This window comes from Schistocerca cancellata, chromosome 5 (genome assembly GCF_023864275.1).
Source record: "Schistocerca cancellata isolate TAMUIC-IGC-003103 chromosome 5, iqSchCanc2.1, whole genome shotgun sequence".
NCBI lineage: Eukaryota > Metazoa > Arthropoda > Insecta > Orthoptera > Acrididae > Schistocerca > Schistocerca cancellata.
This window is the reverse complement of record NC_064630.1, coordinates 274,880,310-274,894,074: the sequence shown is the minus strand read 5'-3', so window position 1 is coordinate 274,894,074 and position 13,765 is coordinate 274,880,310. Positions and strand designations below refer to the sequence as shown.

Genomic DNA, 13,765 nt, shown 5'->3' with positions numbered 1-13,765 from the left:
GATAGGGAGTGTTGTGGAATGGACCTAGTTAGCGTTTGCTTGGCCAGTATATATTCGGCAATGCCCACTCTGGTGATTCATTATTTTCATGGCACTGTTACACTATACGATTGATTGCATCAATATTGTGCTTAAAAAGGGGTTTAGTGTATTCATACCAACTGCTGTCCCCATTTCAGTGTTGTGAATAATTGCAGCATCTATAAGCTGAGACAGTCATTAACAATTCTGGTTTCATAGGGATAATGCAATTACACTTGTGGCAGTGTGGTCTCCAAATAATTACAGCTAAGCCAGTCACAAGAACTTGCATGTCTGAACAGAGTACATGAACAGAGCTTGAAGACCAGACCAGTAATCACATACACTCACACATTAATTATGTGGGAAACTGCCCGAAAACACAGTCTCAAACCTATCTACCAAGTACACTGAGTTAAATTATTTTTAATGTACAACATGTATCATTTGGAAATATAAATGCATCAATTTGCCTCTAAAAATCATATACACATGAAGAATTCCATTAACACATGCAAATTAATTATGTTTCAGCATGAGTGAGTTATGTCAGAGTCATGATTGGGCCCTGCATACCAGCCTGAGAAACTGTGTTTAATTCTTTATCCACAATAAGAAAATAAAGAACCTTATGTGTTGCTTGAAAATGAAGTATTCCCAGTTCCATCATTGTATGTTATTCCAAAGGAATCTGTTTTTGCAGGGGACAAAGTACTAAGAATGTCGCGACTCCTTGGGCGTCAACAACTCAGTGAGCATCTAGAAAGAAGTTAGAGAACTCACAGGCATAGTCCTTCTCGCCATAGCTGCGTTTGCTGGCGGCGGTGCTGCTGGAGTCTGGAGAGGCAGCAAGGCGTGCCACATCAAAGCGATCTTCATCAGCCATTGCGAAGACCTTCTCCATCTCCTCATCCAGGTCGGCAACTGCTGCGTCCGCACCACGGCCATCGTGCTGCAACAAACGGACAACAGATACGTCAGCTTACAAATGAATGCAATGTATCTCCCCAATGATCACCTCCAATTCTGTTCCAACTGCAGTATGTGTGCAAATTCACTTCTATTACCTGAAGAAAAAAGTTACCTTCACGTTCTTTGTCAACATAGAGAATTTTTTCTAGTATCCCATAAATCTTACTCCAAATTTCCCGTTAACTATGAGCATGCATCACACTGATGAGACAATCAAAATATACAAACACTTAATCTGTCAAGTCGTATTGCTGTGACCAGTTGCATGTATCAGAGTAACAGCCATTTACAGTGCATACAACAGCTAGAGACATCTGGATTAACATGTAGGATATTTTAATGTGAGAGAAGTTGGCTTTTAAGTATTTACCAAGCTCTACCGACAACTTCTAGCTGTGTGCCGAAGTGTATATTACCTGGTGGAAAATACTTTCCTTCTCTGGGAACATGGTCACCACGTACAGATGAACATGATCTTTTTTGCAAGAAATAGGCTACTTGTCACACTGTCAGTCAATAACATCATTTATATAGATTAATGATACCCCTATTCGACAATGCCACAAAAACAATTAATTTGACCAAACTGTTGTCAGTGTCATCCTGTGTCCATACAAGGACGGTTGAGATGCGTTTGTACTCCATTGTTTTTGTCGCCAGCCACGCCAACGTGCATTCGTATCATGAAGCAGAGAATATGATTCATTAAAGAAGACTACAGATTTTCAGTCAGCAACGCTTTAGTTTTGATGCTGCCAAATAATTTATTTTCCATTAACACACAGTCTTTAACATGAGTCCAGACATTGTCAATCTGCTTATGATACTCATACGTAGCAGAGTTTGCGACTATTGCGTTGGACAGAAGTCAAGCGACACTCTGGGCTATTTCGAAGTCAAGCTGTTCCACTGAGATACATCAGCTGCCCTTGATGAACCAGTGTAATCGGCATTCACTTCCGATGTCCGTTACATTTGAGGTTTCCCCTGTTCTTAGATGGTTTATTGATAATGGTACACACAAACTTTGCCATTCATGTTACAAGAAAGCCAGAGATCATTCCCAGTGGCACTTAATAAATTTCTCCCTTTTATCAAAGTGTCAATGTGCAAAACTGATTGGCAGCTAGACAGTTCCCTTGGATATGTGTATTGTTGTGCAGTAGACTTGGCCACTGTTTCTATGTTTCGATACAGTGTATCGATACGTGGAACTGTTCCAGTGTTGGTTCACTGTTTCGAAACAGTGGTGTTTCATTCCGCTCCTGTCTCGGAAAACCGGACCAAATTCGAACTCGAGCCAGACACAGAAACTGTATAGTTGTTTCAAAATAAGGCTGTTTCAGTCCACCAGTGCTTGGAACGGACTAATTGTATCGAAACAGTGATGTTTCATTCCACTCTGTGTCGGACGAGATTCGGGCTCGGCACAGGTACTGAAACACAACATACCACTTAATGAAACACTTTCAAGAGTGTCGAAATCTTTTTGACAAGCAATAGCATGGAGCTTAAGATATCCGAAAATAAAGCTTCGTTTCTAGCTGACTGTCCTATTCCGAAAATGGCGTAACATCTGCTTTATAAACACTAACCAAACAATAAAACAACGCATACTATTCACATTGAAAATAATAAATATGTGAAAATCATTCAGTTAAATTACACTTTTTTATAACATACGCGTCTCTGTTCATGTACAGTAATCATATTAAGAAACGCAAGTAAGCCTGCAACATTTTAAATAAAAAACAGGGGTAGAGTGACAGTTATTAGACATATATACAAATTTGATGTAGGTATAATTGCAAGCAATCTGTCTGACATATCACTGATAGTGTAATGGTGAACGGGAAGGGCTGGGAAGCATGGTGAATTTATAGTAACGGTTCGAAACACCTTGAAAGATAAAACTTTTTCTGTTATATTTTGTTATTTATTCGAATTATTTGACATTATTTGTAAGTCTACAGTCACTGTGCCTATTACCCACAATGATTCCCTTTGTGTGCATGGAAATTAGGAGGGATGGGTATATTACCCATACTAACGGAATGTGGGAATCCCAGTAGCATATCCGCTGTTTCTGCAGTTTGCTCCCACCTCCAATTCTGTTCGTTGGTCTTCTGTCTTCGGCTATGGCTGTCCTCAGCGAATTGAAAAGTATGAAAGTCACACGACACGAAAGCAGCGCATTTGCTGCATGAAATACGAAACTGCCAAGACGCCTAAGTGATAGTTTCATACTTTCTGCGATATGATTAGCGCTCTCGCAGATCATTTGTGTTTATATGGACATACTTATACAGTAGACATTCAAGATGATAAAATGTGTAGGTTTATTAAATTACAAATCACAAACTGTTTCACTGTTTCGAAACAGCGTATCGAAACATTACATTGTACTGCTCCATTTGTTTCGAAACAGTTACGTGTTTCAGTTTGCCCATCTCTAGCAGTTTCTTTGATGTATGTCATGAGTTATACGCCGTAAGCCGTGCCTCTAGGATGCTATCATAATAATGTAAGCCGGTAGTTCCTTTTAACAAGAAAACATTTACACGAATTTATGCTATTGGTCATTCTTGTATTGCGTCTGTTCATTATTGCAGCGAAGAATTTTTTATATAGCAATTTTGTAGTAGCCGATGTTAGATATTCATGACTGTACACCACCAAAAAACGGTAAATAAAACTATTGGTCCTTCTGGTGTCGTCAGCTGGACCAAATGCGGCGAAGACTGCAGCGACACTAAGCGGCCAACACGTAAAAAAAAAAAAAAATACATAAATTTAGAAAAGGTATTTAGTCATTTCCTCATCTTCCTTTTACTCATGCCACACCTACCCTTCCTCGCACTCTTCTTCTGTTGAAGAACCGGAAGCACGCACAGACTCTCAAGTTGTTATGACCAAAAACTGCTGTACCCTCTAGATGTTTACGATCAGATTTAAGTTGTGGTAGCGACCGTGGCTTGTTCATTATAATAGTACCTAACAAAGACACGTGAGTTTTCGTTAACGTTTCACATGACACCGACGTCAACCAATTGCCGACAATAATATTTACACTGAAGCCTACAATGGAAGCAAGAAGCTTTAGCGCACCACTGATAGGAACAGACTGTGAATAACATGTACACCAAAATCATTCGAGGCACTCGTAAAGAAAGTATGTGACTTAAACAAGCACATTTTTTATGTCGCATTTCGGCGTTTATGACTTTTTTTCCTGACGTGTAATAAAAATTGCAGTTTACATCTCATAATTAAATGAACAAAAATCGTGAGATGCTGACAGAACGTTCCTATCATCACCGTCTGACACAACTAATACCGTAATACATAGTTTCATGTAGGTCTTTCGTTTTATTGAACCCTTTCGTTTAATAAGATAGGCGTGGTTCCTTGAATGGTGCTCTATCATTCTATGGAACAATATAGCATCGACATTTAACCTAATCAAAAACAAACGATTCACATACTTCCAGTTTCAATGATGATAGCAACACTTTTAAGTCCAGGAAGATGAACAATACTACATCCAGCTAGAGTACATGGCACACACATTTCATATAGTATCGAAATAACTCTTTCCCAGAGTAAAATTTGTTTGGCTATTAATTTCTATCTTCTCTGCTTTTGATAAATCAGTCAGTGCACTCGTCAGACTCGCATTCATGTGAACTGGTTCATTAATTTAGCATCACTTTCATCGTCCGAATCGAAAAATCCTTTTAATTTATGTACCTCTGAAGCCTTACATGCGGTTTACGCTGTTCCGTTATTGCTGTAATGTACATAGGTATCCTTATTCTATGATATACCGTGAGAACAATAACCAATCGCGGCTTTTAGAAAAAAATATAGGAATACACTTACACGGTGAGGTGAGAGTGCTAAATCTTGTTCTGTTACAGTTTTGAGTATCAATAATGTATTCCACTTCACTCGACAGTACTACAACAATTCTACCATTACAGAGTCTCAATGTATTCTTTGGTATAGTTTACGAAGTATGAAAAGAAAGTGCATGGGGTCACAGACTCTACTATAGCACGGTTCATAATTGGAAATCACTATTTATGAATACTAAAAGCTTACGGATGATAAACTATGAATAAAAGAAATATAGGATCAAATTGTTGTCACAGAATTAAACTCAAAATTGACGATAACAGTAATTCGTTATCCTGAGATGGTTAATGATATCACCTAAACAACAGATGTACACTGACGTGACAAAAGTCAGGGGATAATAATATACACATATATAAATGGCGGGAGTATCGCGTACACAAGGTGTAAAACGGCAGTACACTGCCCGAGCTATCATTAGTTATCAGGTGATCCCTGTGAAAAGGATTCCGACGCAAAATATGGTCGCACGACGGGAATTAACATACTTTAAATACGGAATGGTAGTTGGAGCTAGATGCGCTCTCTTTCTTTCGGGACACAGCTCTGTCGCTACCGGTGAGGTCATAAACTGGGTTGCGACTAGTTCCTCCCCTTTTTAAAAAGAAGAAGAAGAGCAAGCGAGTCCTACAACTTTGTAACGTAGCAAACTTACGTTCAGGAAGTCTCCTCGGCTTTGCGTGAGTACCAGGCGGTGGCATGGCTTCTTCCTTAGTTATTATTGAAAGCTGATGTTCGATAACTCGCTTAATAGTGCTTAGGAGTATATGCAAGAGGACAAAAGAAACAGCGCGAGTTTATTTTGCACTGCTGTTAATCTTTAAATGAAATATCAGCGAGGGTAATATATTTACCTGTGTTCGAGGTCGTGCGAAACGTGAAAAAAACCCTGGTCGGATCTACCAAGTTAACACAAGAGTCTCTTCCGTTAAACCTGTGCGCGGCAGGATTTTCCCGACGTTCTGACGTAAAATTTAATAGTGCCTCTTTTGGTGGCGATAAGGGAAATTAACACATATAAAAAATATTCAGCTGTAAGAAGAACTGCAAGCTCATTGCGAAGACAAACGTGTTCACATCAGCTTCAGAAATTTCCGTTTATTGATATCGTCTATGAATTTTAAACAGTGCTGCTGGTTTGCAGAAGTGACTTATTCCCTGCACTAGCTATGATTACTGTGTTATTTGAGAATAAATGGTTTACTTTCGAAATATGTGTTTTATTCTTACAGCCGTGCTGAGAAGTGGTATCTAACAATATCGTGGCTGCTGTGTGTACACGTTGTTAACTGATTAACAGGGGAAATGAGTACTAACTAGTTCTTGAGTTGATAAGAGAAATCGTGACAAAAGGTCTGTTTACTGGTTTGGTGGACAAGAATCTTCAAGTAGCGAGATTATAAGATAAGATGAACGCGAAGGTATAATCAAGAAAACATTTTTCAAAAGGACAGCCGAGTGGCAAGCAGATCCGAACCCTATATTCCGTGGTGGCTATTCAGTTTTACAAATGACAAAACAATCCGATGTACTAGCACAGTAAGGAAAGCGGTAATTGTCCTACTTAAATGGGCTGTATGACTAGCTTAGTACACTTCGTAATACTGGGTAAAATGAAATTGTTCCTCTTGTGTTTATAGTGAATTCGAATTTGTTTGACAACCTCAAGCTTGTATAATACGTAACATTGTTGACCAGCTATACTTATAAAGGCGACCATATGTATCTTCTCGTCAGATGTAAAAGAAGCCCACAAGATTTTAAAAAGCGTTGGGATAAGAATTAAAAAAATGAACGATGAAATGTTGCTTCATCAGTATTTAGAAGCTATTCTGGAGCCGTCGGCGGAATACAATATTGTTAACTGGCTGTAGACCTTAGGGGGCATATATATCGATCAACAAAAACAGCAGGGCTGAAATCTATTCTAGAGTCGATTTCGTAAAACAAAGGGGAAACGCAGGTCCAATCATCAGCCCTTAATGGAACCCATTCTGTGTAAACGCGAATTCATTAACTTTCTCGACAGCAAATCAAATGAATGGATTGTCTTTGCCTCTCTGTACCAGGCAGCTAACGAATATCATGCACGCGTAACCGCGTTTCGTTGAAACGTCCATAGATGAATAGAAAAAAATCTGTAACAACAAAAACATAGCACATATACAGCTTCGGTTAGTTTTATTTTAAACACCATCAAGCGGGTAAGATGTTTTTACACAAATATGGGCATTAAAGCCAGATCTATAGGAATATACCACTTAACTTGGAATCCAAACAATTGTGCAACTTGAAAATTCTCATGAACATAAAGCATGACAGGTTAACTTCGGTTATGCATCACGAAACATCGTAGAACAAACTGGATACCGAGCCTGAAAGACTGAATTTATAGTCCGTCACTTCCGCGCGGAGGGAATGACGGCCCAGGAACTCCCAACAGACGCACTGGACTGAAGAGAACTGTTTGTTAAAACACAGTGTCCTGCTGCGTGAAGAAGTCCGTTAAGTGTCTGCTACACATCCGCGTCCGATAGGAATCACCGACCCATCGAGGTCTTTTATAAGTGACCTAAGGCGTGATAATCTCATCGGGGAGAGATTACAACTATAGGACGAGTGCTCGGGTCTCTCATTTGAGCTGGCATAACTTCTGCCTTACATTTGCAATAGGGCGCGTGTATTATCATGAACATTCTTCATTTTTCAATGGACGTCTACCGGTATTTGTCCTTCAGCAACCAAGAAAAGAATAACAGCACGTTGGCCCTGTTTGGACGCATTTGGTAATAGTTCACGTTTCCGCATTTACCGCACGTATGCAGGAAAGACAAGAATGCCGCAGAAATTCCTTTCTTACGTGTCGGTGCTTGTGTACCCGAATCGAAATCGCGCTACGTTGCATATACGCTATAGTCACGCCCTCAACCGGAAACTTTTTGATCGTCCCTTACATTTACTGGAAGCAGCGAAAACATATTTTCTCATTTAGCGGACGTTCATTACCCTACACCAGCTCCAGGATGTCCATTAAACAGAAGAATATCATCGAATGCTGTTAAAAGAAAAGTGGAAGGTTTGGCTGACATGTCTCAAAAAGCTTGTTTGTAAAGAAGTAGGTAACAATCTGAAACGAAGAACACATTGACTATGAAGGATGTAAAGAGTACACAGAACAATACTACTCGCGTTCGTCTAAACAGTATCATTATGCTCGTTCAGTCGTCCCTGTAGTGCAGGGATAGTCAACGTATTTCACTCACCGCCTACTTTTGTATCTGTGTTAGTAGTAAAAGTCTTCTAACAGCCCACCGGTTCCTCAATAATGGTGATTTGTGAAACAGATAAGTCATTTTACTTCACAAAATTTAAAAATCATATAATAATAAGTTAAAACATATAATAATAATTACTTACCAAATACTTTATGTCAAAATTTTATGAAAATCTAACGAAAATGTTTTTAAAACCCCTACTGTCTACTGCCCACCATAAAAGCTGGAACGCTCAACTGTGGGCGGTAGGGACCAGGTTGACTCTGGTGTAACAGCTACTTATGAACTATAACAGAGAACTCTAGAACTATAGCATTTCTATCAAGAACTCTGAAACAAATGTATATTTTGGGGTAGTTGGGTACCAATCTCATCCGAATGCTTAGCCCCAGCCTAAGGCGCCACCAGCAAAAGTGAAGCTATGAATTGTTCCTTGAGGTCAGTCGGTAGAAGCATTTCTCGGAAAAACCAAGGTTCCACTTTCTAGTCCCCCTCAGGCACACAGTATTATCTGTCAGCATGTTTCAGTTTAGTGTATCTTTCAACGTGATGGCTGGGCGTCAATCAAACAGCTTGGATGACAGATACGGTTACGTCACTTGGACCAAATGCCACTGTGCAAACTTTCATTTGCGTATTGTGTCTTGCCATCAGTGCAACATGCTAGTAATGCCTCAGATGCAAGTCTCTGGTAGACAGATACTGTCCTGACCACTTTGGCAGCAGTCAAGTGCGCTACGTCCCCTTGCGCAGTGCCCATTCGAAATGCTTCTTAGTCGTACTTGTAATTCGAATACAGACAAATCGTTCTGCGGTCTAAGAGGAAACATTTCAAAGATATGAAATAGCCATTTACATTATTTTTTTTGAGAAAAATGAAGTTTTTGGGTTGAGTCTCTCCTTAACGCGTCAGAAATGCAACTCCTCTTGTCGGTATTATCAGAATGGTAGCAAATAAAAAATAAATAAAATATCGGAATGCGCACCAGAGGTGATCGTACTCAGTGGCAACCCATACCACGCTTTTAGGCATTCGCGAACTGAGGTGTTCCGCATTCGTTCTGACTTACTAAGTCTACCTATTCATACTACTAAAACACTGTACAGTGAATGGTGGGGAGTATATTAGCAATATTATCGATATTCTTTCCTACTCCGCTCTCATAATGACTGTCGGTAGGCACCCTAATTTCTCTTATTACCATGATTCTACGCGAGACTGGCTATGGTGGGAACGTAATGGACAACCGCCTCCGTAGCTGAGTGGCCAGTGCGGTTGACTGGCATGCGGAGGAGACGGGTTCGATTTTTCGGTACTGCCAGGGATTTTTTCCGTAATAGGAGCGCTGGACCGCGGTGTACTCAGCCTCATAACGCCAACTGAGGGGCTACTTGACCTAGTAGTAGCAGCAGCTCCAGGCCACGAAAACTGACAACGGCCGGGAGGGCGGTGGGCCTGTGGACGGAGTTCGTATTACCAGCGTAATGGGTGTCCAGTGTCATTCGAATACGCTTTCTCTAAAGGTTCGCTACGACTACGTGGTTTTCCTTGCAAGGATTATCGCGTAAGTTCCGCGAGTATTTATGTTACATTTTCGTATTTGCTATATCAACGCGTAACAGTCATAGCAAAGCATCTCTGAATTCGATCGACATTTGTTGTCACGCCTGTCTGATAAGGCACTGCGACGATATAGTAGAATTTGCCGCACTAGCGTCTTGTATGCCTTTTATTTTACAGATACGTTGCATTTTCTCACAACCCTTCCAACAAATTTGTCTTCCATTCGCCTTACCTCACACTGATTTTACACGACCACCCATTTCATATCACTTCTTACTGCTACTCCAAAATATTTATACGATGTGACGTGCTCAAGAAGTTCTTGTAATCAGTTACTATCCGCTTCTTTCCCTTTGTTATGGAAATTACGTTACATTTATCCATATTTAAAGAGAGCTGTCATTCATTACACCAAGTGAACATTCTGCCCAAGTCTTTCTGCAATTCGTTACGGTCGTACTTTCCTACGTACGCCAGCTGGTGTGGCCGAGTGGTTCTAGGCACTTCAATCTTGAACCGCGAGACCGCTCCGGTCGCAGTTTCGAATCCTACCTCGGGCATGGATGTGTGTGATGTCCTTAGGTTAGTTAGGTTTAAGTAGTTCTAAGTTCTAGGGGACTGATGACCTCAGATGTTAGAAAAGGGGAAAGGCAGCGATGAGATGGAAGGAAGCTAATTCAGCACTCAAGTAACCAAGGCGGGTTGCATAACGGCGCTCCGACAGGCGCTGACCCACTGGGCAGGTGCTGTGGAAGTTGAGATTTGTCCTCGTTGCATGGAGTCCTGTCAGATGCCGAATCGTGAGCATTCTTCAGTACCACGTGCTCACTGCAGACAGTACGCTTCCTGGACTTTAAATAATATCCAGTCTGTCTGTTTTTCCTATTTTGTCGGAAGCAGTTCTGTAGGTGCACAAGACTACGAGGAATCAGCCTAGCACCTTTCTGCCTCCACAGTATCATCTTCAGTCTGTAATCAGTTGGCTTATTTCGTTTCATATACCAACAAAGGAATAATGCACTTAAAAGCAGTCGAAAAATCAGGAAACGCATCAATTCTAAACTGATTATCAAAACTGAGCCACTTGCAGAGAGAAATTACACATAAAGCCATTCAGAACATTAAACATTAAGGTCAAATACAGGCGAATTCTTCCAAAAATGTTGCATGGGGTACCGTAATTCCAGGCTAGCCAATTGCTTATTTTTTCTACTGTAACATCGTAGTCAGTCTTTGCCTACAAAACAGTACTAACAGCTTTACTACACTCATACAAGCACCATCATTATAGAAGAAACAGTCGCAATTAATATCAGGGAAGAAAACCTTTGTGGCTTATTCCATCAAATTAATTTTTATGTTGTGTTTATATACAGGATGTTTCAAAATAAATACACCGGTTTTAAGGCTTGGTAGCATTTATTACATTAAACTTATAATTATAAACAACACATCAAATGAAAGAGCAACTCAAACAGATTTGTTTGTATACCCTTGCGCAAAAGGAAGAATATGGAACGACCAAGAATGAATAAAAAACAACTCGAACGAGTGAGAGTCTATCACGTGTAGTCCCAACAAATCAGTTCGTCCTTGTCGTTCGCAGTTGTTACAAGCTCTAAAGCCTACATACTACGGTTTACGTGCCAGCTTCGCAAATGAAATTTTGCTGCATGAGATGAATATTTCCTGGATCATGTCGTCTTCAGGAGTGAACTGAAATTTCACCTAAATGGAAATGTGAACACACGTAATGTGTGTATCTGGGGGTAATCAAATCCCCACGAGATGGTACAGTTACAACGAGACTCCTCTCGACTTTTTCGGTGCAGCAACAGTAACTGGTGTTTCTGAGCAGCAAAATGGTGCGCCATCTCACTGGCATTACTCAGCACGCGACTGTTTAAACGACGTTGTACCCGACAGCTGGATTGGCCGCAAGACGCTGGATGACAGAGCTCGTTTTATATGATCTTCATGTTCACACACGATCTGACCCTATGCGATTTTTGTCTTTGGGAGTTCATAAATGATGATGTGTATATGTCTCCGCTACCAGGTGGTCTATCCGACTTCAGAAGCAGCACTGTTGCAATAATTACTATGGACATAGTGATCAAGGTTTTGGAAAAACTCGCCTATCTACTCTATGTGTGACGATGGTGCTCACACTGAACACTTTTAAGAAAAACTGTTACAGTTGCTCTTTCATTTGATGTTTGATTTACAATTGTAAGTTAAGTGTAATAAATGCTACAAAGCCTTAAAACTCGTATATTGATTTTGAAACACCCTGTGTATTTGTATTAGTGCTTGCTACTATGTCACACAATGTGAAAATCGCTAGTAGCTTTTACGATCACTTTTTCGTTATCTTCTGCCCTCAGTGAAACCACTTACAGACATCATACACCATTTAAACATTAAGATATATATTTACAAAACAGACACACTGTTACTGAAGACAGCCCATGTGACGGTTGTGAAACATAGTTACAGAAACACAAACATGTATTCTACCTGTGCGGATAAGGACAATTTATCTGCCACAGCCGCAGGGGATTAGCCGAGCGGTCTAGGCCGCTGCAGTCGTGGACTATGCGGCTGGTCCCGGCGAAGGTTCGAGTCCTCTCTCGGGCATGGGTGTATGTGTTTGTCTTTAGGATAATTTAGGTTAAGTAGTGTGTAAGCTTAGGGACTGATGACCTTAGCAGTTAAGTCCCATAAGATTTCACACACATTTGAACATGTTTTTATCTGCCACAATCCTCTCCCCACTGGAGGTTTTAGGAGCGCTCGAGAGGCCTATAGTTAGCGCACTGATTACATATGCCGTTATCCTACTTCGATGGACTATGACCTACAAATGGTCACCACAACAGGAGCCACGACAGTCCGTTGTTTCTCACTAAGATTATGGAGCATGTCGTCAAAATCTCGAGATATCACCTAGATTTGATGCGACAAGTACAACGAAAATGTTTTTTACAGGGATATCGCGAGAAACTCCGAAGTCATACCTGGATTTTGAGTCTCCGGCTATTTCCGGAGATCTTTTAACTCCAGCCACTTGTTTGATAACGTAAAGATTACGAGTGGCCATTTAGTACATGTTAAAAGCCAACTAGTCGTTTGAGACTGACGGTTACCTTGCATCTGACCTTTCACGGTCTCGCAGAAGTAAACGCCAACGAAGTCTTTTCTATATGTGGGACCTATTACTTCAAAAGCATTTTCCAGCTCATCGCAGGCATGGCTCAGCAACCAGTAATATTCGATGAAGAAACAGTTTCGGTTGCAGGGTTGTAATTATTATTTATTTACGAATAACGCGTTTCGTCTAATTCAGGCATCTTGAGATTGGTTAACATTAGGTGTGTTAGACACATGGGATACCGAGCATGCAAAACGTCGAGGGCGGTTATTTACTGGGACGTTTTGCATTCATGGCATCTCACGTGCCTGACACCATCTAATATTGGCCAGTCTGAAGAAACGAAATGCGCCATTTGTAAATGAATAATAATTACAAACCGGCAATTAAAATTATTTGTTTTTTCGTCTGTTACTTCAAGTCCAACTAACTACAATAAATACAGTGTTTGTTACTGATTTAATTTTTTTGGTCTCGAACAGTAGCCGGTTAATAATACTGATTGCAGTAACGTTTCACATGAACTTCGGTTCTTCGCATGCTTTCTTCGCGGCGTCGAGACACTTTATCTCTTTTTCAGCGACGGGATGGCGATGTGGTGTTAAGAAAAGGTGTCAGGGGCCGGTGGGCGCCGTCAGGCTGCGTCTGCGAGACGGCGCGCGGACGGCCGGAAAATTACTCGTTGGCACCGGCCGTGAGGGGGTGCGAGCTAAGTGGAGGGGTCTCTTCTTCTGGCCGCACCCCAAATCCAGCTCTCTCCAGCGGCTTACGTCCGTATGTCCCACAGACTATTAGCAAACCGTGTTTGAAATAAGTTCAAAATTCGGTGCAAGTTCAGCAGAGTCCGCAAATTGAAATTAA

General features: G+C 40.8%; 1 protein-coding gene across 2 annotated transcripts in view; it reads right to left on the bottom strand.

Moving 5' to 3' along the window:
- LOC126187587 (band 3 anion transport protein) overlaps positions 1-13,765 on the bottom strand; it is a 588,329-nt gene that overhangs the window by 220,094 nt on the left and 354,470 nt on the right. For both annotated transcript variants that reach the window (XM_049928766.1, XM_049928767.1), the window contains one exon: positions 805-973. In XM_049928766.1, coding sequence (XP_049784723.1) covers positions 805-973 — 169 coding nt within the window. The remainder of the gene's footprint in view (positions 1-804; positions 974-13,765) is intronic.